At 37.4% G+C, this 22,841-nt stretch overlaps 2 protein-coding genes across 2 annotated transcripts; both read left to right on the forward strand.

Moving 5' to 3' along the window:
• The first annotated feature begins 2,843 nt into the window (after positions 1–2,843).
• On the forward strand, positions 2,844–10,404 carry ache (acetylcholinesterase (Yt blood group)). The gene is made up of 5 exons (XM_039684116.2): positions 2,844–3,064; positions 6,577–8,054; positions 8,271–8,463; positions 8,620–8,798; positions 9,997–10,404. The coding sequence occupies exons 2-5, from the start codon at positions 6,644–6,646 to the stop codon at positions 10,116–10,118; spliced, it is 1,905 nt and encodes a 634-aa protein (XP_039540050.2). The 5' UTR covers positions 2,844–3,064; positions 6,577–6,643; the 3' UTR covers positions 10,119–10,404.
• Positions 10,405–13,367: 2,963 nt separating this feature from the next.
• LOC120487892 (BPTF-associated chromatin complex component 1) lies at positions 13,368–15,586 on the forward strand. The gene is made up of 5 exons (XM_039684318.2): positions 13,368–13,598; positions 13,828–13,922; positions 14,582–14,802; positions 14,939–15,043; positions 15,202–15,586. The coding sequence occupies exons 1-5, from the start codon at positions 13,578–13,580 to the stop codon at positions 15,264–15,266; spliced, it is 507 nt and encodes a 168-aa protein (XP_039540252.1). The 5' UTR covers positions 13,368–13,577; the 3' UTR covers positions 15,267–15,586.
• The last annotated feature ends 7,255 nt before the right edge of the window (positions 15,587–22,841 follow it).

Raw genomic sequence — 22,841 nt, forward strand, 5'->3', positions numbered from 1 at the left:
TTACTGTTGTTACAACCTGCCATATTTTATTTCAAATTCATGAGTCATCAACTCACTAAGACCAAGAGGGTTTACCACCAGGTGGAGATCTAGAGCAGTTTGCTGAGGTTATCGATTGCTGAGAGATATGCAGTATGATTGGGTCAGAGTGAAAAAGTGGTTTTGTGGAATTGCACACACCAGCCATAGGTGACCACTGGGTTTATAGAAATAATTTTACTTGTAAAAAGACAAAGAATGCAAAAAAAAGGATTAGGCTACATATCAAATCAAAAAAAAAAAAAAAAAAATCAGTAATAAACTATAATTTGTAGAGTAAAGCCACCCTGAACTGACTAAAATTCAAGCCGCTCTGCCATTTTACAGTGGCATACATGCGTTTCCACTCTTTGGCCTGCTGGGCGAGCAGTTTCAAACAGACGCATGATGGGTATAATTCTGCATAATCAGCTTTATGTGTTACTCTGTGTGATGATTTCTATCCACTTGAAGCACGACTGAGGATCTTATGCCTGCCATCATTACTGTCATCAGCATAATATAATATAGTATAGTATAGTATAATAATTATCATTATGCTTAAGGAGTGATTCAGTACATCCATTTCTTTAATGACTTTCCTATGTCTCACATAGGCCTAAATGTACTCAAATACATAAGTTTCTTATTGGTGCATGAAAAACATTTTTGGTTTCTGACTAAACATGTCATCTTCCTAATGGCGTAACTAGTTCTTGAATATAATCAGCATTTTGTCTTCAAATTGCTGAAATTTACAGCAGTAAATTATGTGGCCAGAATTATTGGGGGCAGAATGAGAGAGGGAGAGAGAGATTAATGTGTCCATGCAATCACCAGTAGGCCAGCAATTAGATAATAGGTTGAGCTCAGCAAACAGATGCTTTTAACTGCCCTTATTGATTGCCCTGACAAGGTGCTTTTTTCTATCCACCATCTCTCTGCGTTTTTCTGTCTGCAGTTTTTTCACTCTCTACTTGGCTTGAAAATACATGGATGCCAAGGCTGGTGCTGATTTGGCAGGAATCACAGAATGCAGAACCAACAAAGAAGAAGATGAATTTACTCTGTATTAGCATTTAAAATGGTGCACTATAATTTTCCAATTAAAGACTAAAATATTCTCTAGGTAAGAGTACACGGTCCCACTTTATATTAAGTGGCTTTAAGTACTGTGTACTTACATAGGAAAATAAGTACAATGTACTTATTGTGTTCAGGTTGTATTGTAAAACACTTTTGCTGCTATTGAGGTGTGATATGGGTAAGATTAGGGACAGGTGTGGTGGTATGGGTAGGTATCAGGGTGGGTTAAGGTGTAAGGGAAGGGTCAACTGTGTAATTACAAATGTAATTACATCAATTAATTACAGTTGTAATTACATGCAGGTATTTTCAAAATATAAGTACAATGTAAAAACATGTATGTACACAATACGTCCAATGTATCAAAGTAGTAACTTCAATGTAAGTACATAGTACTTAAAGCCACTTAATATAGCCACTCTTTTACCATACATATTCAATAATAAAATTTAGTCAGCACACATTTATTACAATAACACATATTTCAAGTGACCCACACTTTAATATCATGCAGGTCCCAATGTTAAGGGGATACACTAATGTCAGTACAGGTCCTTGATGGACATTGACTTAATGTTCACAGAACTGTAACCCAAAGAAGTTTGCAGGCAGTACTGAGCTCTACTGAGATGGTTTACAACAGGTAGAGGAACTCAAGGCTTCAACATCTGTACAGGCTAGTTCATTATAGGCCCATGATTAATCCGATGACTTGTTTTGCCTTTTCTGTGCTGATCATACTAAATCTGTGGAATAGATGTTTAAAAAGGTGTGATCTAAACTGATAAATCTGAACTGAGAGTACCACACTCTTATTTCTATCGAAAAGCATTACTCTCCTGTATCAAAATGTTTAAACAAGTGAGGGGCAATACATTCAACTACTTCAATTATGTGGAAATTAGTTTCTGCTAATTCTTTTTGGGCCTGGCCATTAACAATGAATGTGAGGAGGAATAAAGGAAATAACTGTGGAGAGTGGAGTAATCTTAGCATCTATTCATGTAATCTAATCATTTACATGACAAATTTTCTAGGTAAACAGTAGGTTTAAAGGTATGTAAAAACAAGCTGTAAACATGGACGAGTACAATGTGGACAAGAGACAACTTAAGTCCCTTAAAGTAATTGAGATAATCCATCCTTTTTGTTGTTGTTTGATAAGTGATGAAGACAGCTGAGGAAGATTGGATCAGCACTGTAAATTGACATGTGAAGGTGATGATAAACAATCTTACCTGAAACAAAAATGAATCAAATACAAAGGTAACATGCTTACCTTTTGGAAAGATGGCTATGTGGTATGATAATGCAATGATACCCTATGCATTAGGCTGCTTATTTAACAGGAAAAAAATCCTGCATTGTAACGTGCAGTAGCCTATGCTGACATTTAAAAAAATATTTTTTAGAGTTGTAGGCTTGTTTTAATCTATTTTAGGGGTATTATTATTAGAGAAAGAATCTTTGTGATATATATATATAATTGCACACTGTGCGTTTACCCGGCGGCGGCGACACAAAACAAGAAATACAGTGGACCTGACAAGTGCACTTAATGCTGACGCCTGTGCAAACGACGCACCCTTCGCACAGGCACTTTAGAACTGGGTGGTTGAGAGCGAACAACAGTGGTGCATCGTCTCGCGAGAACTCTGGTTTGTTTGGGTTTTTTTTAGTCGATTTTGCTTATTTTAACGAGTCTCCCCCTACCGACACAGCAGTGCAGTGCGACTCTTCTCCTAGTTCCGTCAGAAGCTTGATCCAGCGTTAAAATCAGACAGGCGACACTATAATTCACTCCCTTCACGCTACCCCTAGCACAGTTGTCCTGCTTTTGCTTATCCTCCTACGGCACGGCAACAATTCTGGCTTTCTTCATTCAAGGACAAGCAGAGGAGGGGAAGAGCCCAGGGCAGAAGCGCTGAAGCAAAGCCGGCTTGTGAACTGGAATCGCCAGGTAGCCTACAATAATTCAGTCATCTTTGCGGCTTCTGTAGCTTTTACTCGGGCACTATGTTCTTCAGCTGACTAGTCCAACAGGCTACATTTTGTAAAAATAATGAACAAATATCTAGAAGATGAGATCAGAATTTAGCGTAAGGTTTTTAGTTACTCTGGGCATATTTACATTTCGATTCATGTTGCATTATAAACGATTAAGGCAGTTTTGTTTATATGATATCGTGTGTTGTTGTTGTTCAGTCATTAATAGTGATCGGTTTGTAGGGGTTTTGATTAAGAATATAGTGACGTTTAACGTCGTTGATTATTTTATGTCATTTTGAAGGCCAACCCGATTATTGCATAATTGTTATGAAGCACTGACTTTAATTTCTGTTCCACAGTAGACTAATTCCGGACAAAATGCCGCTAGAATTGTGCGCATTACGAAGAAATATAATTATAAAGTAAGTAAGTAAGCAAACCGAAAAACATTTTGGGTATTGGATGCTCGTGCCTTTAATGGTCATATTTGTGGCGCTGAAGAATGGATGAAATTAGACATGCTAGAGAAATACAGTGGCGCACGCGCACTTGGAGAACCTGGTTTCTGATAGCAAGTCTTGTTTACCTTCGGCACCTGTCTACTTGTAACCTTTAAAATATATATATATATATATATATATATATATATATATATATATATATATATATATACGTACCTTCTGGTACGTAAAAGGCTCAATTTACGGTTTTTTTTTTTTTTTTACACTTATTTGAATGATTTGTGTCTTTACTGCTATGCTGACATCCCCATCTCCATTATATGTCGTAATGCACTCCCAATGTGTAGATATAACACATCGCCTATTAGTTAGCTTGCTCCCCCCACTCACACACACACAATTATGTAGACCTATCACAATTATACATAGGGATGGATTTCAAGGAATTTTATCTCTTTTTGCGTGGGTGTTACCATTTTTGTACACGGCAGTTTAAGAAATATTCCAGATGTTTCCTTTTTCTAATTAAAATATTTCAAACTAAACAATTTTCTTGGAAATATTTTTTCTTAATTGTTTTTCTGTATCTATCCTCAATATCACTTTCCCTCATGTTAGTCTTCTGTTGTTTCCCTTTATCTTTCAAAAGCCAGGCTGTGATAACATCATCCTCCAGGCAGATATCAATGAAATGTTTCAGTGACATTTTCCTAAAATGCTTCAAAATTAAATAAAATTACTGGTGACATCCTCATGTAAGCTAACTCAAATCCCTCCCTGATAAAAGTCTTAACTCTACCTTTTTTATGCTCAGTTGCAACAGTAAAAACAACCTTATAGGGATAATTGAACGTTTTACTTGATTTGAACAGAGCACATTTCTAAAAGTCTGATACCTACAACACAGGCATATTAATTTAAGTTAGATAGCTCAAAATGTACTGCATTACAAGAATGACCCACTTGGTCTCTCCATTACATAGAGACTTCTGACTCAGATGTTGATGCAGTTATGATAAGCTTTTAGACTTCAGAAGCTGTGCTCCGTTGGGAAAACTTAATTATAGTCGTAAAACTGCATCAGAGATGGGCAATTAACGTTGATATTCTATTGTAGCATGGACACTACCTCATCAACTGGGGGATTGTTTGGAAACTTAAAATATTGTTGTTGTAATTGGAATATTAGCATGTCCGCAGTTGGCTTCTGGACAGCATGAGCACAAGTGTGTATGCATGGGCACGTGTTCACAGCTGAGCACTCTCTCATGAAATATTAGATGGACAGACCACGAAACGGAAAATTCCATCGATCTCAGTGCCGCTCATCAAACTGTCAGTTTTGAAATGCTTTGGCCTATTGGTCATGTCACGCTGTGGGTACCACGAACTGACAACACAAATAGAGCATCATTTAGGTTTGCTGGCTGGTGGTATTAATTCAGTTAAGATCTTAGCTTCCACTGTTAGTGAGAAGGAGATTCGAACTAATCATGTTTATTCTATTCTGTGCTTTACGGAAAAAATTATGAAACCAAGTACCGACTGGACAAATAAGTGAGGATGCAATGAGGAGTGCAGGCTCTTAATTTCCATGGCAACAGAGCTCAACCTGAGTGATTGTGACACATGCAAAGAATGAGAAAGGGACAGATATGCCTAATGGCTTAGCATTAAAGTTTCCTGTTTAATTGAAAAAGACAGACTGTTGTTCTTCCTCATACGAAAGAATTGTGGAAAGTTAGACAGAGAAAGAAAGCTGTGTGTTTAATGACATGATGGTGTGCACAACAACGTGTAATCCCAAGCTGAAAGCAAACCCCCCAGTGAACTTCATACATGGATTCCAGGATCTAATTTGAGTCCCGGCAGCCTCTCCCCCCTCTGCGTCTATCCGCGATCCCCACTTATAGCTACCCTTGCCCCCCATTTCCGGCGTGCAGCTGTCTTTTAAGATATTAATAAATCCATTGAGACGCTGTGACTGATGAATTGCGTTGCAGTCCCCCAAGCCTCTTCACTATTTGATTCCAATATAATCTTACTTGTTATTTTAAGATCGGTTTCTCTGAAACAGCCAAGAGATTATATAATGAGCAGTCCAGTTTAATGCATTTGACACCAATTCCTTATTAAGATTATTTTATCCCAATAATCCATCGATAGTGCCTTTTGAAAGCCTCCATTTCATTATTTTGCAGAACACAAAAGAAAATATTTGTAAGAATGTTTCAAATAAATAAAAACAAAAACATTTTCCAAAATATCTTCTTTTGTGTTACACCGAAGAAAGAAAGTCATAGGCTTGTTAGCAACATCAGGGTGAGTGAATTGTCATTTTTGGGTAAACAACCTCTTTAACTGTGTAAAGGTTGGGTTGATGAGAACACTTACAGTAAGTGATGCTTTGTGTAGGGTGCTTGTAAAAGAGAAAGGGCTGGAAAGACAGGGAGGCAGATGGACTGATAGAGAGAAGTAACACCCTCAAAAATAGAACCCCACACAGGCAAAGGAGGCTGGGGGAACAGAAATAGCCTTGTTTAAACAGACACTCACACAGCTGCAGTCAAATTCATGTGCTTTTATCCCTAACTGTGACCCCAAAACTAATCCAGTCAGCATAGCAACCAGGCAACATGTAAAACATAAACATTCACCTCACAGGTGTGTTTGCGGGTCCTAGAAAGTGAGCATTAAACCGAACTAGGGCAGACTCTGAATTTATCTACAGATCAGTCCCTTTTTGGTTGGTCGCACTGTTTTAGCCTGCTTGGCCAAGTGTTCATTCAGTCACAATAGACTTTGAGCATGCACATATTAAATGTACATTGAATTCTATCAAGAAGCCGGTATTTTTTTGCTATGCAAAGTTCGCAGGAATTGAAATTTAGTCCTGGGGAAACTTTATTTTAATGAGCTTATATTTCTGGGATTCAGCATTCACGTGCGTAGGATGGAATTGAATGGATCGCAAATCTGTTTTGTTTTCGTCAGTTTTGTAACTTTTGTCTTTCATCCACAGGTCATACTGACCTTGGCTCAGAACAGTGAGATCACAGTAGTTTCCCAGCGAACAAAAGAAAATCACCATGAAGACGTCAGACATTTTCCTTCTGCCCGCTGTGCTCCTCATGTTCATTTTCAACTGCTGTCTCGCACAGAGTGAATCTGACCTCGTAGTACCAACGAGGCTAGGCCGTGTGCAGGGTGTACGCTTGCCTGTTCCAGACCGGAATAATGTGATCGCTTTCTTGGGCATCCCGTACGCTGAACCTCCGCTGGGGAAGAGGCGTTTCAAGAAAGCCGAGCCCAAAAAGCCCTGGAATGGTATCTTCGAGGCTAGAGACTACCCAAATGCCTGCTATCAGTTCATAGACACCTCTTACCCAGGCTTTCCAGGTATCGAGATGTGGAACCCCAACAGAATGATGAGCGAGGACTGCCTGTACCTTAATGTGTGGGTACCTCCTACTCCTAGGCCACAGAACCTCACAGTAATGGTCTGGATATATGGTGGAGGCTTCTATAGTGGCTCCTCCTCTCTTGATGTCTATGATGGCCGGTACTTGGCATACTCTGAAAAGGTAGTGGTTGTGTCTATGAACTATCGTGTTGGAGCTTTTGGATTCCTTGCCCTTAATGGCTCATCAGAAGCACCAGGAAATGTGGGTCTCCTTGACCAGAGGATGGCCCTCCAATGGGTCCAAGAAAACATCCACTTCTTCGGCGGTAACCCAAAACAGGTCACCATTTTTGGAGAAAGTGCTGGAGGAGCATCAGTTGGCATGCATGTTCTGTCACCAGACAGCCGTCCGCTCTTCACACGTGTTATAATGCAGAGCGGTGTTCCTAATACACCCTGGGCTACCGTTAGTTTTGATGAGGCCCGTCGGAGGGCCACCTTGTTGGGCAAACTCGTTGGCTGCAGCGAGGGTAACGATACCGAGCTGGTTGACTGCCTGAGGAACAAACATCCACAGGAATTAATTGACCAGGAGTGGCAAGTGCTCCCCTATAGCAGCTTGTTCCGCTTTTCCTTTGTCCCCGTCATAGATGGTGTTTTCCTTCCCGACACCCCAGATGCCATGATCAGCTCAGGGAACTTCAAATACACTCAGATCATGCTGGGTGTAAATCAGGATGAGGGATCTTACTTCTTGCTTTACGGTGCACCGGGATTCAGTAAAGACAATGAGAGTTTGATATCTCGAGAAGAATTCCTTGAAGGTGTGAAGATGAGCGTTCCCCATGCCAATGAGATTGGCTTGGATGCAGTTATCCTTCAGTACACTGACTGGATGGATGAGAACAACCCCCAAAAGAATCGAGATGCCATGGATGATATTGTAGGAGATCAAAATGTCATCTGTCCTCTGCAGCATTTTGCAAAGACTTACGCCCAGCACGCTGCCCTCCATGCCCAGCCGGGAGCCGCAGCTCCAGGGACACTGGGCTGGGGAACCTCAGGCCCAACAGGCTACAACAGTGGCAACTCAAATGGTAAGGTCATTATAGTGTAAAACACACCGGAGTGCAGCATCAACAGTTAATAAACTTAATGCATCCTTGTTGAGTCTGACAGATTTCAGTATAAAATCCAAGACCGATGGGATGAAGATAGAGCAACACGGACATTAACAGCGTGCATCTTTTCTATGAAATTCTGCAATACCAATCTATAAACAATCTATCTATACCCCTTCTTTTTGTCCTTAGGTGCTGTTTACCTTTACCTGTTTGACCATCAAGCTTCAAACCTGGCCTGGCCTGAGTGGATGGGCGTAATCCATGGTTATGAGATTGAGTTTGTGTTTGGCCTGCCATTAGAAAAACGACTCAATTACACAGCAGAGGAAGAGAAACTCAGTCGACGAATGATGAGATACTGGGCAAACTTCGCTCGCACAGGGTAAGTGGTGGCAAAATAGCAAATGAGTCGGTGCCCATGAAAGACTTGTCTTCATTCTTTTTCAGAAAAGCTTTGATTTATCTAATAGTTGTGTAGTTTTGTATTGTTGCCTGGAAGGTTAACTCCCTACATTATTTTTTTTCTGTCTCCATGAAGTAATCCCAACATTAACTCTGATGGCTCCTTGGACAGTCGGAGGCGGTGGCCTCAATTTACAGCTACTGAGCAAAAGCATGTGGGCTTGAACACAGAGCCACTGAAAGTGCACAAGGGTCTAAGAACACAAGTTTGTGCTCTGTGGAATGGCTTCCTACCTCGCCTGCTTAACATAACAGGTAACTAATGGCGCTTTTCCATTACCAGTATCGGCTCGGCTCGACTCAGCTCGCTTTTCGTTCCATTTTCCATTGTAGACAGTGCCGCCACAAATAGTACCCGGTCGTCATAGCGACGCCTTTAGTTCCTTGTTGCCCCATCAATCTCTCGCAGGATCCTCTCTTTGACCACCAAACAAAGGAAAGTCTGCACCTCCTCGTTTGACCACGGCGTATTCTTCCGAGTTGCCATAATAATAGTAGTTAGTTTAGAAACTATCTCTGGCCAAACTATTTAAAAATAGCGGGGTTATTCTGGATACTCCATCTGGCGCGGGTAATGATGAGGCAGTGAATGGTGACGATTCTCTCTGACCATTCAGCAGTTGGCATTGTTTTCACGTGACATTTAGTTTCGCCTTTGCTCGCTCAGAACCTCGCCGGAGGTGGTACAAAAAAAAAAGTACCCGAAAGCAGCAGGAACAGGTACAACTTTTACACAGTGGAAAACCAAACAAAGGAGAGCTGAGCTGGTACTGTGAAGTGGAAAAGCGCCTCATGCAGTTACATTATATCTTTACACATGGAAGATATGGTAACATGGTCATTTTCTCAGAGTTTAGTTTAAAGATGAGATGTGTTTCATGGAGTGAGTAAGTAAGTATAGTAGAGGGAGTCTACATAACAGTAAGATTAAATCATCTTACAAAAGAAAATGTGTTAGGTTCACCTTTTTCATCTAATTTTCCTCACTCTTACATTTTTCATTTTAAGTCTGAACAAAGTACAGCCATAATATAATCTATACACTGTTTCTCAAGGAAATGCCTGGTCTTTGCTAGTGTATCTGTTTTGCTCAGAATCTAAACAAATGTCCTGTGCCAACTATTACACTGGAAGTGAACCAGAATATAAAGCAATTAAACACTTGCTCTTGGGTGGGGGCAGGGAGGATTGTGCAGGCCTGTCCATAGTAACTTAGAATCGTAAGTTATAAATTCTCCTGTTGGGGCTGCTGCCAAATTCTTTGTTAAATGTGCGGGATCTTTATATTGATGAATTACTGTCGAGTAGTTAAGTAGCAATGGATTACTTAGTTTCTGCTGCTCTCTGTACAGAAATGTTCTTAATATCATCATTCCTGCAACCTTTTTCTCTTGCCTTTCTGTCAAAGCTCATGCTGTTGTTTTCCTCATTTATTCCCATATTTCTTACCCAGAAAACATTGATGATGTTGAGCGACAGTGGAAAGTGGAGTTCCATCGCTGGAGCTCTTACATGATGCACTGGAAGAGCCAGTTCGACCATTACAGCAAGCAGGAGCGCTGCACAGATCTCTAGATAAATCTGGTGTTAATGTTAGAAAGTGCAGATCAAAGAAAGGGAAAACCGATGACCATAACCCTTAATAGTCTCTTTTCAGAACAGCAAAGTTTGCCAAAGCTTTTTCGTTGATTAGTCTCCGAGTAGGCATGAGAGTGAATTTGTGAATGTTGCACTTTAGTGCAGTTTTGTTCCTCCCTGTTATCACTCTATTATATTATGTGAATATATATAAAGAGAATATGTGAATTCAAGATGCTATTAGAGATTATCAAGCGCTGCGGTCATCAAATGTATGTATCAGAAAAAAAAAATGTTATAGTTATATTACCTCTGAACAGTGAGAGTGCATGTCTGTTCCATTGGAACCTAGAAACCCTCATTTACACTGGTCCTCAGGATCCCACTTTTTTAAAAATGATTTTCTTGTTTTTTTTATCCTGTGTTCTTATTGGCTTAAATTATATTGGCTGATTCACCATAATGTATCTACCACATCTACTCAGTAATTCATGTGCTACTTTATCCTGCTGTCTCTGCTTTCTTACTGTGGTCCAACTCAAAATACTAATACTTGCTGGAATCAGGAGCCATTTCATTTCATGTATGTTGTTTAACTCTACGGAACAGTTTCTGTGTGGGCGAGTCTGTGTATTAATGTACTAATATTTAAAACCTATTTTTTATTTCGATTGCTACTTATATTGCATGTAGTCTAGTGCCCACAGCATGACACTTGTGTGTATGTATGAGAGAGAAAGTCTGTGTTTACCATATACCAACTACATAGGACAGTATACGTGTCTGTGTATTTCACCCTCTCCTTAGTTCAAATTTCATACGGGCATTGTATGTTTGACTATTTTATCTGGGATGGAGCGGGTAAGACTAATGTTGTCTGTGTGCCAAAGGCTCAATATCATTTTTCCCCCTTGCTGTTTCCCTGTCTCGATGGGAAAGGCTTCTCATTACGATAATGGAGAGGAGTAATTTACTTAGTGCTCATTTTAAATGACAGCCCGCTGTGTCAGCCATCTTAACTCCAGCCCTTTTGATGCAGTGGGAGGATGATAAAGGAAAACACAGGCAAAGTGAAGCTATAAGGACAAACAAGAATACAGGGTTACAAAATCCACTCCTGACATGTTCTATATTTATTGTAGTAATTGGTGTATTTTTTTTATTATTATTTAAGTAAATTATTTGCATGATTGCATAAAGTATCAAAAGAACTAAAAGTTTTTAGTTAGCTTAAATAAGAGCAAATGTTTTATTTTATTTTTTGTGTGTATTTATTAAGAGTGTGGAATTGCATACGTATATATTGAATTTTGTCTGTGAATCTGGATCAAACATTATTTTGTATTTTACTGTGTGAATGTATCATGGCCAATCATTCTATCATAATATACACATGTGAACATGCCGAATTTGTGAATGCTAGCCTATGCCCGTCTCATTGACTTCCCATCAGTCTGTTTTTACTAAATCTAGAGTACGTCTAGTACCATTCATCAAGCATTTTGTTAACACTGGACTGGATCTGCCTGAGTGCTGTGATGAGACAGCAGGTCTCCCAGCACACAAATCTAGGTTGACATTAAGCATTTAACCACTGAATATGACTGGAATAATGTAGATTAGCTTTAAACAATGCCATTTAAAATGAAAATAATATGTTGTACTAGCTATAAAATGTAATACAAGTATGGTGCAATTATGTGTGTTTGTTTAGGGGTATGAATGAAAGCTGCTCTTTTCCACTCCATGAAATCCCCCTGTGCATGCCTTAGACCCCTCCTCCTCTGTATTATGTGCTTTTAAAATTGACTGTTATCCTCTCTGACAATATTAGAGCTGATGTCTGTTTAATATTACACATCTATAACTATAAAAACATTATAATAGCCCAGAGATAGATATTGATGTTAGCAATAACAAAATACACTTAAAATGGAATATATTTATTTGAGTCATGTAATGTCACAGGCTTGACTGATAAAAAAAAAAAAAAAAACAGTGGTCATGAATTGACAGCAATGATCAGAACAGAAGTATTGTCACCGTTTATAAATCAGCTGTTTCTTCAAAGCAATATATGGTGCCATATGCTATATTTTTTCCGTTCTTAATGTTATTGTTTGGCTAATTTGTATTAGCTTGGCTTTAAAGGTTTCCTAATGTCAATTCTCAAGTAAATTGGTTGAGGAAACCTGCCTCTTAATTTCATTTCAAAGAGAAAGTATCTATAAATAGGCTATTATATTGTAAAATAATATTATTCTACCCCAAATATATGTAGAACAATGCACATAGCTAAACGAGCATGTGTTCTGCATTTGTTGCACTTTGACAACATTTATATAATAATAGAAATAGTTATTTTTCTTCGTTTCTTTTTTTATTTGATCCTGATATCGCCTGTCGTGTCAAATTAGTGCCAAACATGTATAGTGACCGCATCGTGCAAATCCTCCGCATGATGTTATTTGTCATTTCCACCCACTTTGGGCACCACATCAGAAGCTTTTCAACGCAACCACAATAAACAGTTATTGACTTAAAAGAAAGCTGCTTGTTTGTGTGGTTCCTCTCTCATACAAAGTTTACACTACGTGAATTCTAGTAGTTGATTGTTTTGTGCACCAGAGGGCAGCATACGCAAGAGAGCCGACAAAACTTCCATTGTCATTAAACGTAGAGTAATTGTATCTTTAACATAATATGGGGATATTCAAATTAAATGACCCATCATTGATCAGCTCTACCAAACTTGATTGTCTTTTTTTCCATGAATAAACAAACACTGTAAAGTTGTCTTGATTGATATTGTGAAGCAGCTTTGATACAACTTGACTTGACTTGATTAAAACACACATATATTTAAAATATAGAAATGATATTTTTTAATTATGTAATTTCTGGATACACGTTTCATGTATTGTAGGCTTTTATAGCACAACATACAAAATAATAAATTAGTTTTAAGCGTAGTCATCTCGGTGATGATCACAACAATGACAAGATGCAGCAACAGTTTCAATCGGAGACAACAGCAACCGTGTGTCACTTCCTCCATAATACAATAATTTACATAATTTTGGACCAATAAATATAAAAATTAGGTCTAGGTCAGCTGTATACAATAATACAGAGCGAAATTATACGTAGTTAAACATAAATCTAATTGCGCAGTTTGAACGCAGCTTTGAACGTCTTGAGAACCTTTCTGTTGTTGACCAATAACAACCAAAGGCTGTAATTTAGACCAATAAGCACCGTTGAATCACAGTGTAATCTTTATGGCGCACTTATGCTACCCGTTTAGTTAAAATGCTTGTATTATTGTTTCATAATGTAAATAGTTGAAGAATGAGTAAGTTATCATAGTTTATGTCAATCATTGGTAACTTACCCAAGTTAGCTAGCTTTCTCCTAACATTTCTAAACCGCAGCCCTCAGTTGTAAATCAAAACAATGACTTCCGCCTCTACTAAGGTGCGTTAAATGGCTTTATAAATATGGTAACGTTACATAAATCTCTCCAAGTCTTAATAGTGTGTGCGTCCATGCTAACTGCTTCGCCGTATTTTATTTTTTGTCTTGGTTTGTTAATGAAGATATTAAATGCTAGCATGCTAACTATTAAACACATGCGCGTTTCTTAAAACACACACGTTTTCATAAACATTCGGTACAGTATTTATTTCTTGCTTTACGTATTTAGGTTGGTGAGATCTTTTCTGCAGCTGGAGCTGCTTTCACAAAACTGGGAGAGTTAACCATGCAGCTGCATCCAGTGGCCGATATTAGTCCAGCAGGGTGAGACACTCTCTATTCACCGTAAAGTCCTTTATTATACACTGAATGCACTAGTCTTTTGGTATATTCACTATTTTTTTTAGAGAGAGAGAACGAGTACTTTGTGTAATGGACATGGCCAGAACATGGAAAACATTTACATGAATAATTTGACCTATCTTTTGGCTTGTTTTATTTTTGAATTTCCCAAGGATCCCTCAAAAGTTTACAACACTCCTACTTTTTAATATTATCCCACTTAGTTTGTAATTGCTCCAAGATCTCATGGACAAGATAAAGTATTGTTTTCAATTATATTATGGGCCTTGTAACTTCTATTGCTGTTTAATGAGAGACCTAGGTGGATACACACTGAGTTTTTAGTAGCTTGAACACTTTATCCATACAAAAACACAATGTAAAGACACCCTTCTCACCGTTTTGAGGTTTTACTATGGGTTAAAGTCTATAAAAAATTGTCTTCCTCAAATGCTGGTGAAATTTGCACTTTTATAATTTGCAGTTAACATTTTTCCTAACATCTAGATAGGATTGCTATTTTCTAGATTCGCATTCCTTGTGTAAATTCAATAAAAGCCAAAAGAGATTCTGAAAAAGTTTTATATTGGTAGGCCATAATTTTGTCAGTAATTATTAGTCATTCATTTTCTAAACATAAGGCCACAAGTGAAGACAACTGTCAAGAGGAAGATTTATGAAGATGGTGGAATTCCTTTATCCACCGATTCACCAAAGAAGAGTACGAAAAAGGTGCCAGTTTCTATGGCTCCCCCAGCCCCACCTAAAGTCATCAGTGTGCCAACATCTCAGGTTGTGGTGACTGCCGGTTTACAGTGCCCAACCACAGGTGCATCTAGCATTAAGTCATCAAAAACAGCAGGTGAGCATTCCTCAATGCTCTCATTTGTGTTGCATTTCATTTTTACACTTGAAAAAATACTACTTTCACTTCAACTGATTGAAATAATTTTAATATAGTAAAATATAACTAATACATTCATTTAATTTTCCCTCAGATGTCACTCTGAGTGCACTGAATGACTCTGATGCCAATAGTGATCTGGTAGACATCGAGGGGTTGGGTGATAGTTCCACATCTAAAAAGCTTAATTTTGATCAAGGTAAGAGACTGTTTCTCTATATTTCCTATTTTCTCATGTATATATTTAAATTACTTATATTGTGCTATTCATGTTTTTCCACATTGTCTTTAGTGTTATTTCTTTTGTTCCTGGTTTTTAAGGTAAAAAATAATATCTCTTTATTTTTTTCCCTGCAGATAGTCTAAATCTTGACTCCAGTCTCATCATGAATTCCAGCGACTTGCCTTTGTTATCCCGTTGAAATCTTCTGCAACATACTATCAGGAAATTGAACTAATATTTTCACTTCAGTAAAGGAGCAAGAAACTTGCATTTTCTTAATCTGGTGAAAATGTTTCTTTTTCCAGTAAAAGACTCATTTCTAAGTTAATAGTGAAGGTTGGCATATTTTATCAGTGTAGAACAGTTTTGAAACATGCTAACAAATATTGCTTAATACATATTAATGTTCTTGGTCCAAAATGCCTAATTTCAAAATAAGTTACTGTGAAGGCATTATTGAGTGTGCTTTTCTTTTTCTTTTTTTTTTTTTAACCATTCCAAATAAAAACATTATAACCAGTTCTTTGTTTTGTGGGGAAAGTGCGGCCAAAGGGCTTGAAATGCATTGCTGGTTATCAAAACTTTGTTTGGTAAACTGATAAAAAATAAAAACAGTGCCATCTCCTACAGCTAAAGCACACAAAAAAAGTCAAGATGATCTTCAACCAGGTTTTTCTGTAATCATTTTAGAGTGGTGTGGCGGTACCATCTTCTACATAAATGCAGTTTTATCAAGTTCCATTTTTGTTTGACTTTTATAAAATTCTTAACTAGTGGGTTTATTGTTCTGAGCTAATTTTTGCATATTTGGGCCGTTAATGAATTAGTCATATACTCTTAGCCCTACCAATGTTTCTACATGAAGAACAGCCAAATCAGTATCAGAAAAGAGCATGTAAAATGCAGCCCAGCAGGTCGCCTCATAAATGAAACTTTCTGCCAATATTTGTGTTCCTCATTTATCAGAAGTGACTTCAATAATCGTGGCCAAGAGTGTACAAGTTAAAATGATGGTTATTTATAATGATGTTTTCTTGCAAGACTGAACAACAGCTTTCATTTTAATTATGAGATTGTCAAGGTAAAATACATGCAATAATTCATTTCTGGACAGGTGGTTTTCATAATGCTCCAAATACTGGAGAGTCGCCGAGTGTGTCTGTCTGAGGGGAGCAGCACAAACCATACTGGCAACCCAGGAAGAGGGCAGCTGCCAATATTGATGTGCTGCTACTGTCAGGCACACTGAGGCATCAAGTAGTCCAAGCGAGGAAAGATGACGAAAGGAACATACAAATTATATGTAGATTAATTCAACAATACCTTTAATGGTTATACTATCAAAAAAAAAAAAAGCAATGCTGATCTCCTAAAATACAGCCTAGCAAATAAAGGATGTGAATTCACAGCTTTTCAAGAACTCACTGTAGACCTGGTAATTCAGTATTCATGAATCATTAATTGTTTGTCTGTTCATTTGTAAAATAAAATATATATATATATATTATATATATACACACATATATAATATGTTTTGAGTTTGAAAAAAAAAACCCTGCTTTGATGCATTTTTATTCATAAATCTGAAAGACAGCTTTAACTTGAAACCTGATTCTAAATACAATACAGATAGCATATCACTTTACTTGTTATCAAAAAGCTTACCTCCGATGCATTTATTACAGTCAGATTTATAATACAAGCAGTACACTAGGTGTTTAATGCTGTCATGTTAATGGAGAAACTCCCAGGCTCCCAGTGACAGCACATCATAATTTGGAATTTGCCCTTAGAACTTACAAACCATGATGTGCTGCTACAGGGCACTCTGGGCTAAATAAAAAGATGACAACAGACTTCGGTGGTCCTCACTAGGATAAGATTAGAGACAAAATTAATTGTTGAATTAAATGTGACATAGAAATGTCATGCATATTTAGCGCCATGACCAAGTTATTACAAATGATTGACAAAGCAATATGAACAAATTATGTTTCTTAAAAATGTAATAAAAGTTGTGTGACAGCAAAGAGTGACAGTATTACTGCAATTTCACTGGCACAGACAATCATGTGGAAGCTTGTGTGGTCATCCACTTCTTTTTAATGACAGTCTAATAATGCCCTTTGAGACTTAATAAGTGAGTTACTGTGCACACACTGTCCTAAAATGGATGTTGAGGATGAAGACAAAATGGAGGATAACAAAAGGGGGAGATGAGGAGAAAAAAAAACTAGTGCCTGTCAAAAAAGGTTTTATTACCATGGGAATAATTTACTTTGGGTGAAATGAATCAAGCTAAAATGATCATTTATAAATATTTATTTTCTTAAAAAAAAATATATATATATATAGAAAAAATTATCTTCCAACTTCTTAGGCTTAATATTGTGAATGAAACAAGATTAAGTATCACTCTTATAAATCAAAGTGCATCTAATAGCAGTACACATACAGTAATTTTATATTTTTAGGAAGTAAATGTTGCCAAGAAAAAAATGTTAAATTAACTTCAAGGATTAAAAGTAAAATTTGTCCAAATGTAAAAAAAAAAAATGCTTGTACACTCTACACGAATCATTTTCAAAAAGTCAAATACTTTTTAGTATTTGAGTATTCTAGCAAAAAGGGGCAAGTATATATATTAACAAACAATTAAAATGAAACAGAACAAAGTTAAAGATTTTTAACTTTAAGGTCTGCAATATATTGAATAACACAGTAGGTTTTAATTATGGGGAGATAAGCGGATAAGTGAGGTGAGAAAAAGGGAGGAACATCTGATTAAAAAAACAACAAGAGTGTGATTTTGATACTACCAGATTAGTTTTAAGATTAATTACTGTAGTATTCATCTGTAAAAAGCCAGTGATGGTCAAAGCGATGAGGGTATATGACAGATCATTTGTTGTAGTGTGTAAAAGGTAAAATGGCCCATTAGTACATTTCACTTTTTTTTTTATTATTATTTTTGTTGTTTTTATTTAGCTTGTAAATAAATTAACAAATAAAAAAGGAAACAGAAGCTTCCACCTACAACACTGGACCAACATAAATGTAGCAACAATTAAGTAGGAAAACCACATAATCATTGTTTTACTGAAAAACTCATTTTATTTTTATTTTGCTCAAAACCAATGACTAACAAATGTTGAAAGGCCCAAAAAAGTATTTGATATTTATAATCTCAACTGTTGTGGCAGATGAAAAGAAACACCAAGTATTTTTGAAGGGCTTAATTTTTTTTCTTTTAAGTACACCACACCCTATGTTGTCTGATGAAGTTCTAATGTCAGCAGAAAATCAAGGCCTACATGCAAAATAATTCATTCTGACTATTGTAATATGCCAAAACATGAGCTTTAATTTTTGCTTAAAGATATTCAAGACTTCATCTTGAAGTTACAGTTCACAAAAAAGAGGAAGTTTATCAGTAGCAAAATGCAGGCTAAATTTGTGCAACACAAAAGCCAAACACTCTTAAAAAACGTACGATATTTCACATTTAGTTTGATACTTTTAGTTCAAATCAACCCTGACAAACAGTTACATCTCATAAAGGGCAGCCTATTTATGGTCCGAGTCAAATGATCACGTCAGCACAGTTGCAGAAGGCATTTGCTTCTGTCTACTTCTGCCCGTCGTTCATCGAGAGAGGGAGAGAAAGGGGGGAGTAGGTAAAATGAGGGGGGTGGGGGGGGGGGGTGTTAGCAAAAGAGAGGGAGAGAGAGAAAATGAGAAAAGGATAGACAGCAATGGGTGGGAGAGGGAGACCTAAAAGAGAAGCTCACACACTTACATAGACACATACACACACACCCTGGCCTAACTTTGCTCAACCATTCAAACCAGGGGCCGTTTTGGTTAAGCTTTGAAACGGACACAGGAAAGATTTCACTTACCCTCGATCCACGTTTTTCAGAATGTTAGGCAACAGGGGAGAGGAAAAGGTTCCTGGTATTCCCAAATTAACCCGCCGGACTCCCCTCTTCCAGTGTAGTCTGTCTCCTGCACCTGGGTAGGGGGGGGAAAAAACAGCAATTCCCCAACTTAATTCAATGAAGTTGTTTTTGTATTCAAAAAAGCCAAGCAAAGTACTTGAAAAAGACTTTTTCATTCTTTCAGAAAACTCGATTAAACTCACAAAGTAGTTCGCCCACTGCAAATATTTTAATTTTACACAAATCCACAGCTACATCTACAATTAAAACACTCTGGCTGCTTTCAAAAAAAATTGTAGAAACAGAATTAAAAAGTACAACAAACCCACAAATGCACTTATCAATGGGAATCCCAAGTCTTAATTTCAGGTCAAAAATACACCCATTCGTCTGAGCTTGGGGCTCCCATTCCAGATTGGGGGGTGGGGTTCCAAGAGTCAAATAAGTGCCTAAACCTTTTGTCCACCAGCACCTATTTTCAGCCCTTAAACCCCTTTCTCTCCCTATTCACCTTCAGACCAGCAGTCCAGTGCAGTGTGCAGCCTCTGCTTAGCTGTAGCTAGTGAGGCTGCCTGAGGAACTTGGTAGGCATAAAAAGCAGGGGTTGTAGCCTTTTTCCCGGGGCATCAGTTTCTACAATTAAAATCAACATTTTCGGGGGGCAGGAAAAATCTCCAAAAAAATCAGGGCATCGCCAAGGGGTCCCCTTAGAAGAGTGTGAAGTTTGAGGACAGTCGGCGCTACCGTTTCAGAGGAAAAAATTAATTTCTAGGGCTTAGTGTCTGGGGCGCGTCAGTGCTAGCAGCTCTCGCTTGCTTGATTTCTTGTAGCCTTGCCAAAGCATTCATACAGCCAACGGAGAGAAAGAGAGGGAGGAGGGGGGAACAAAAGAAGGAGAAGGTTCGGCTGCAAAGATGCACAGAAAGGGGATATGAAACTAGGAAAAGTGTTATGTGTTTGCGGTGTTTTTTTGCGTTACACTGCGGGAAAGCTTTCACCACAAACTCCAAACACAATCAACCACACGGGGGGAGGGGGGGGGCTCAAGTACAAACGCATTGTTCAAAAAGAAAAAACAACTACGAAATGATTTTATATTCTCGCCATAAGTTCATTATCCATTGAAAAAACAAAAAAACAAAGAAGGAACAGCAAAAACAGATGTCAAGAGTTGGAGTGCTCAAACAAAGCAAAGTTTTCATACTTTTTTACTCTTAGTGTGACCGGATTTTAAGCAGGGTCTCTGTAGGTTTTCTGTGTAGTACAAGGCTAGCTACAAAGATTGGAGAATATGTTGATCTGGTTCTACAGATAGTTTTACTGAGTAGCACAACCATGGTCCAACAGTACACACAAACCACGCGCACGCACGCACACACACACACACACAGAGCCAGACAAGACAAAGGCCTCTGTGATTATTATAATAATACAAATAAAAACGATTTAAAAGGAAAATCAATGTCCAGCCATCAATAGATTTTCACATTAATATTTTGTTATGGAAAGTTCAATTAAAATATAATCTTACATTTCATAAGTTGTCTGAAAATCATCTTAGCTTCACAATATTTTACTAATAAGACACAGCTAAAGCTAAATAGCATATTTTAATAAAATCACTGTTATTATAAAACTGAAACAGCACATTTATATTGCACTCTTGTGAATATAATTTGTGCCCCAAAAGTATACAGAGTATACCCTCGTCTTTTACCTTTAAATCCTACAAGTACCATCTCGTACAATCAAAAAACAAAAGCACTAAGCTTCAGGAACCACACACCAAAACAGGAAGACTAAAAATACCCCAACAAAAAAACGTAAAAGGTAAGAACTAAAGTTTTTTTTGTGTGTGTGACATTTGCCAGTAAACACTTGATTGAATTAAAAAGTACTAATTCCTAGCAATTCACAATAGTACCAAAAACTTATTACAGCCTTGAAAATGTGAAATATTGTATAAATAATGACAATACGTGGTTAATGAGCCTGTTCATCTTTTTTTCTTTTACTGAAAAATCAAAACTACACCATGCCTGCCCTCTCCCTCATATTACTTTCAGCAGATGTGTAGCAAAATCAAGAAAATATTGTTAAATATGACATCCAGGAACAGGTGCAGACAGAGCTTTCATGGCATACCCAAGACCACATCTTCACTCAAAAAAGCTCAGGCAATGTCAAAACAGTACACGCACACTGCATACATTTAGATTATTATTAATGTTCAATATGACAAGAATCACTGATCACATCTTCTACAGCTTTTTTTTTTTTTTTGTCTTCCAAAAGATTGTTCTTGAAGAAAATCTTGTGAGCCCAACAAAAAAGAAAAGGCAACAAGGAAACCACTGGAATTAATACATTAACTATAAAGCAAATCCCATGCCAAAACTAAGAAAAAGCAACGTGTACTTTTATCACATGTTTACAGGGTCATTGTAAAGACCACAACATTCCTTTTGACAATAACTTCAACACTTTATGACACTTTTTAAAGCAGCACAGCGAAGTCACACATTCTATAATATTAGTCATACATCTGTAATTTTAATTGCAAATTAATTTCTCTGACACTGACTGTAATTTGACTTTTTTAAACAAAACAAAATACATATAAATACTAAAGCACAACAATAGGTTGCGATATTACAAATACTACCTGGAATATTAATTTGCCAGGCACACCTACGAGAAACGCTAAATGAACAGTTATACATAAGATAAAGCGATGTAAAATGGGTACGGGTTTCAAAACTGCCAATTAGTCGAGTGTCGAAAAAAAAATATGGATATTGAGACGCAAGTAATGAATTGTTTTAAAACGTGCATACTTGGAAGCTTGAACATTTGATTCATCGCCAAATAATTCTGCCGTGGCCACATCAAAGCGCGTCTTCAACTAACGTTAAATTCGAAAAATTCGTCATTTTTTTACCACTTCCACAGAGTTCTACGTTTCGTCATGCTGTCATCTTAGATGTCATTTGAATTTTGACGAACCACCGTTCTGATGTTCGAATCACAAAGACTGAACAATTTAATTTAACGTTAGCTGTCATTTTGATGTTAGATGATATGTTTTCATTCCTGTCTATACTGTTTAGATTGACGAAATCGCTGTGGATGGATCTAATGACCAAATCTCTTATTAGATGGAGCGAATTAAAAGAGGGGAAAGTAGTGCTTGTAGCTTGGTTGTGGGTGAGGGGACAGATACAGAGGGGAGTGGTTCAGAGCATTAACGTTAGACGCACCGAGAAATCATTGTCTTTAAAAGCTAACATATGCCAAAGAGTAGAAGACCACTTTATTCGGTTTGCTTTATGGTGTTAATATAGTCAAAACATCGTTTAGGTTGTAATAAGTTGTTTGGACGTTATCCCGCGGGTTCCAACACGTTTTGGAGGTAGTCCGTTTAATTATACTAAGAAATGATGTTTGTTTTTTGGTTCAACACAAAACAAATAACTGTTAAGTGCCGAAACAGCTTGCACCAAACAACAAATTTAGTTACCAACGTCTTTCTATAACCCATACGTCATTTTCTGAAAGTACTATTAGTTTGTAGCCACATGTTTGTTACTTCTTTTTTTCAGTAAGTTAATAATAAATGGTAAACGGGACCGATTTCACAAAGCTTGCAAAAAAAGTATGTCGATTACAAAAAAGTAATAATTATATAAACAAAGAAAAGTAACAATTACATACCTTTTATGAAAATCCTCTTCCAGTTTCCAATATTTGAAAAAGGTTGTTAACGTAACAAACAGTCTTGAGAAGAAAAAAAAAAGTATGGAATAATGTAGCTGTTAGAAGTGTTCCAGTCA

Source organism: Pimephales promelas, chromosome 1 (genome assembly GCF_988280905.1).
Source record: "Pimephales promelas chromosome 1, fPimPro1.hap1.1, whole genome shotgun sequence".
Classification (NCBI taxonomy): Eukaryota; Metazoa; Chordata; class Actinopteri; order Cypriniformes; family Leuciscidae; genus Pimephales; species Pimephales promelas.

What these genes read in the sequence shown, in the direction of transcription:
- LOC120487892 (XM_039684318.2), top strand. Translation starts at nt 13,578, where the DNA reads ATGACTTCCGCCTCTACTAAG. An exon ending in TAAGTCATCAAAAACAGCAG is followed by an intron (nt 14,803 to 14,938) that starts GTGAGCATTCCT and finishes ATTTTCCCTCAG; the next exon opens with ATGTCACTCTGAGTGCACTG. An exon ending in AAAGCTTAATTTTGATCAAG is followed by an intron (nt 15,044 to 15,201) that starts GTAAGAGACTGT and finishes TTTTCCCTGCAG; the next exon opens with ATAGTCTAAATCTTGACTCC.
- ache (XM_039684116.2), top strand. Translation starts at nt 6,644, where the DNA reads ATGAAGACGTCAGACATTTTCCTTCTGCCCGCTGTGCTCCTCATGTTC. An exon ending in GCAAACTTCGCTCGCACAGG is followed by an intron (nt 8,464 to 8,619) that starts GTAAGTGGTGGC and finishes GTCTCCATGAAG; the next exon opens with TAATCCCAACATTAACTCTG. An exon ending in TCGCCTGCTTAACATAACAG is followed by an intron (nt 8,799 to 9,996) that starts GTAACTAATGGC and finishes TTTCTTACCCAG; the next exon opens with AAAACATTGATGATGTTGAG.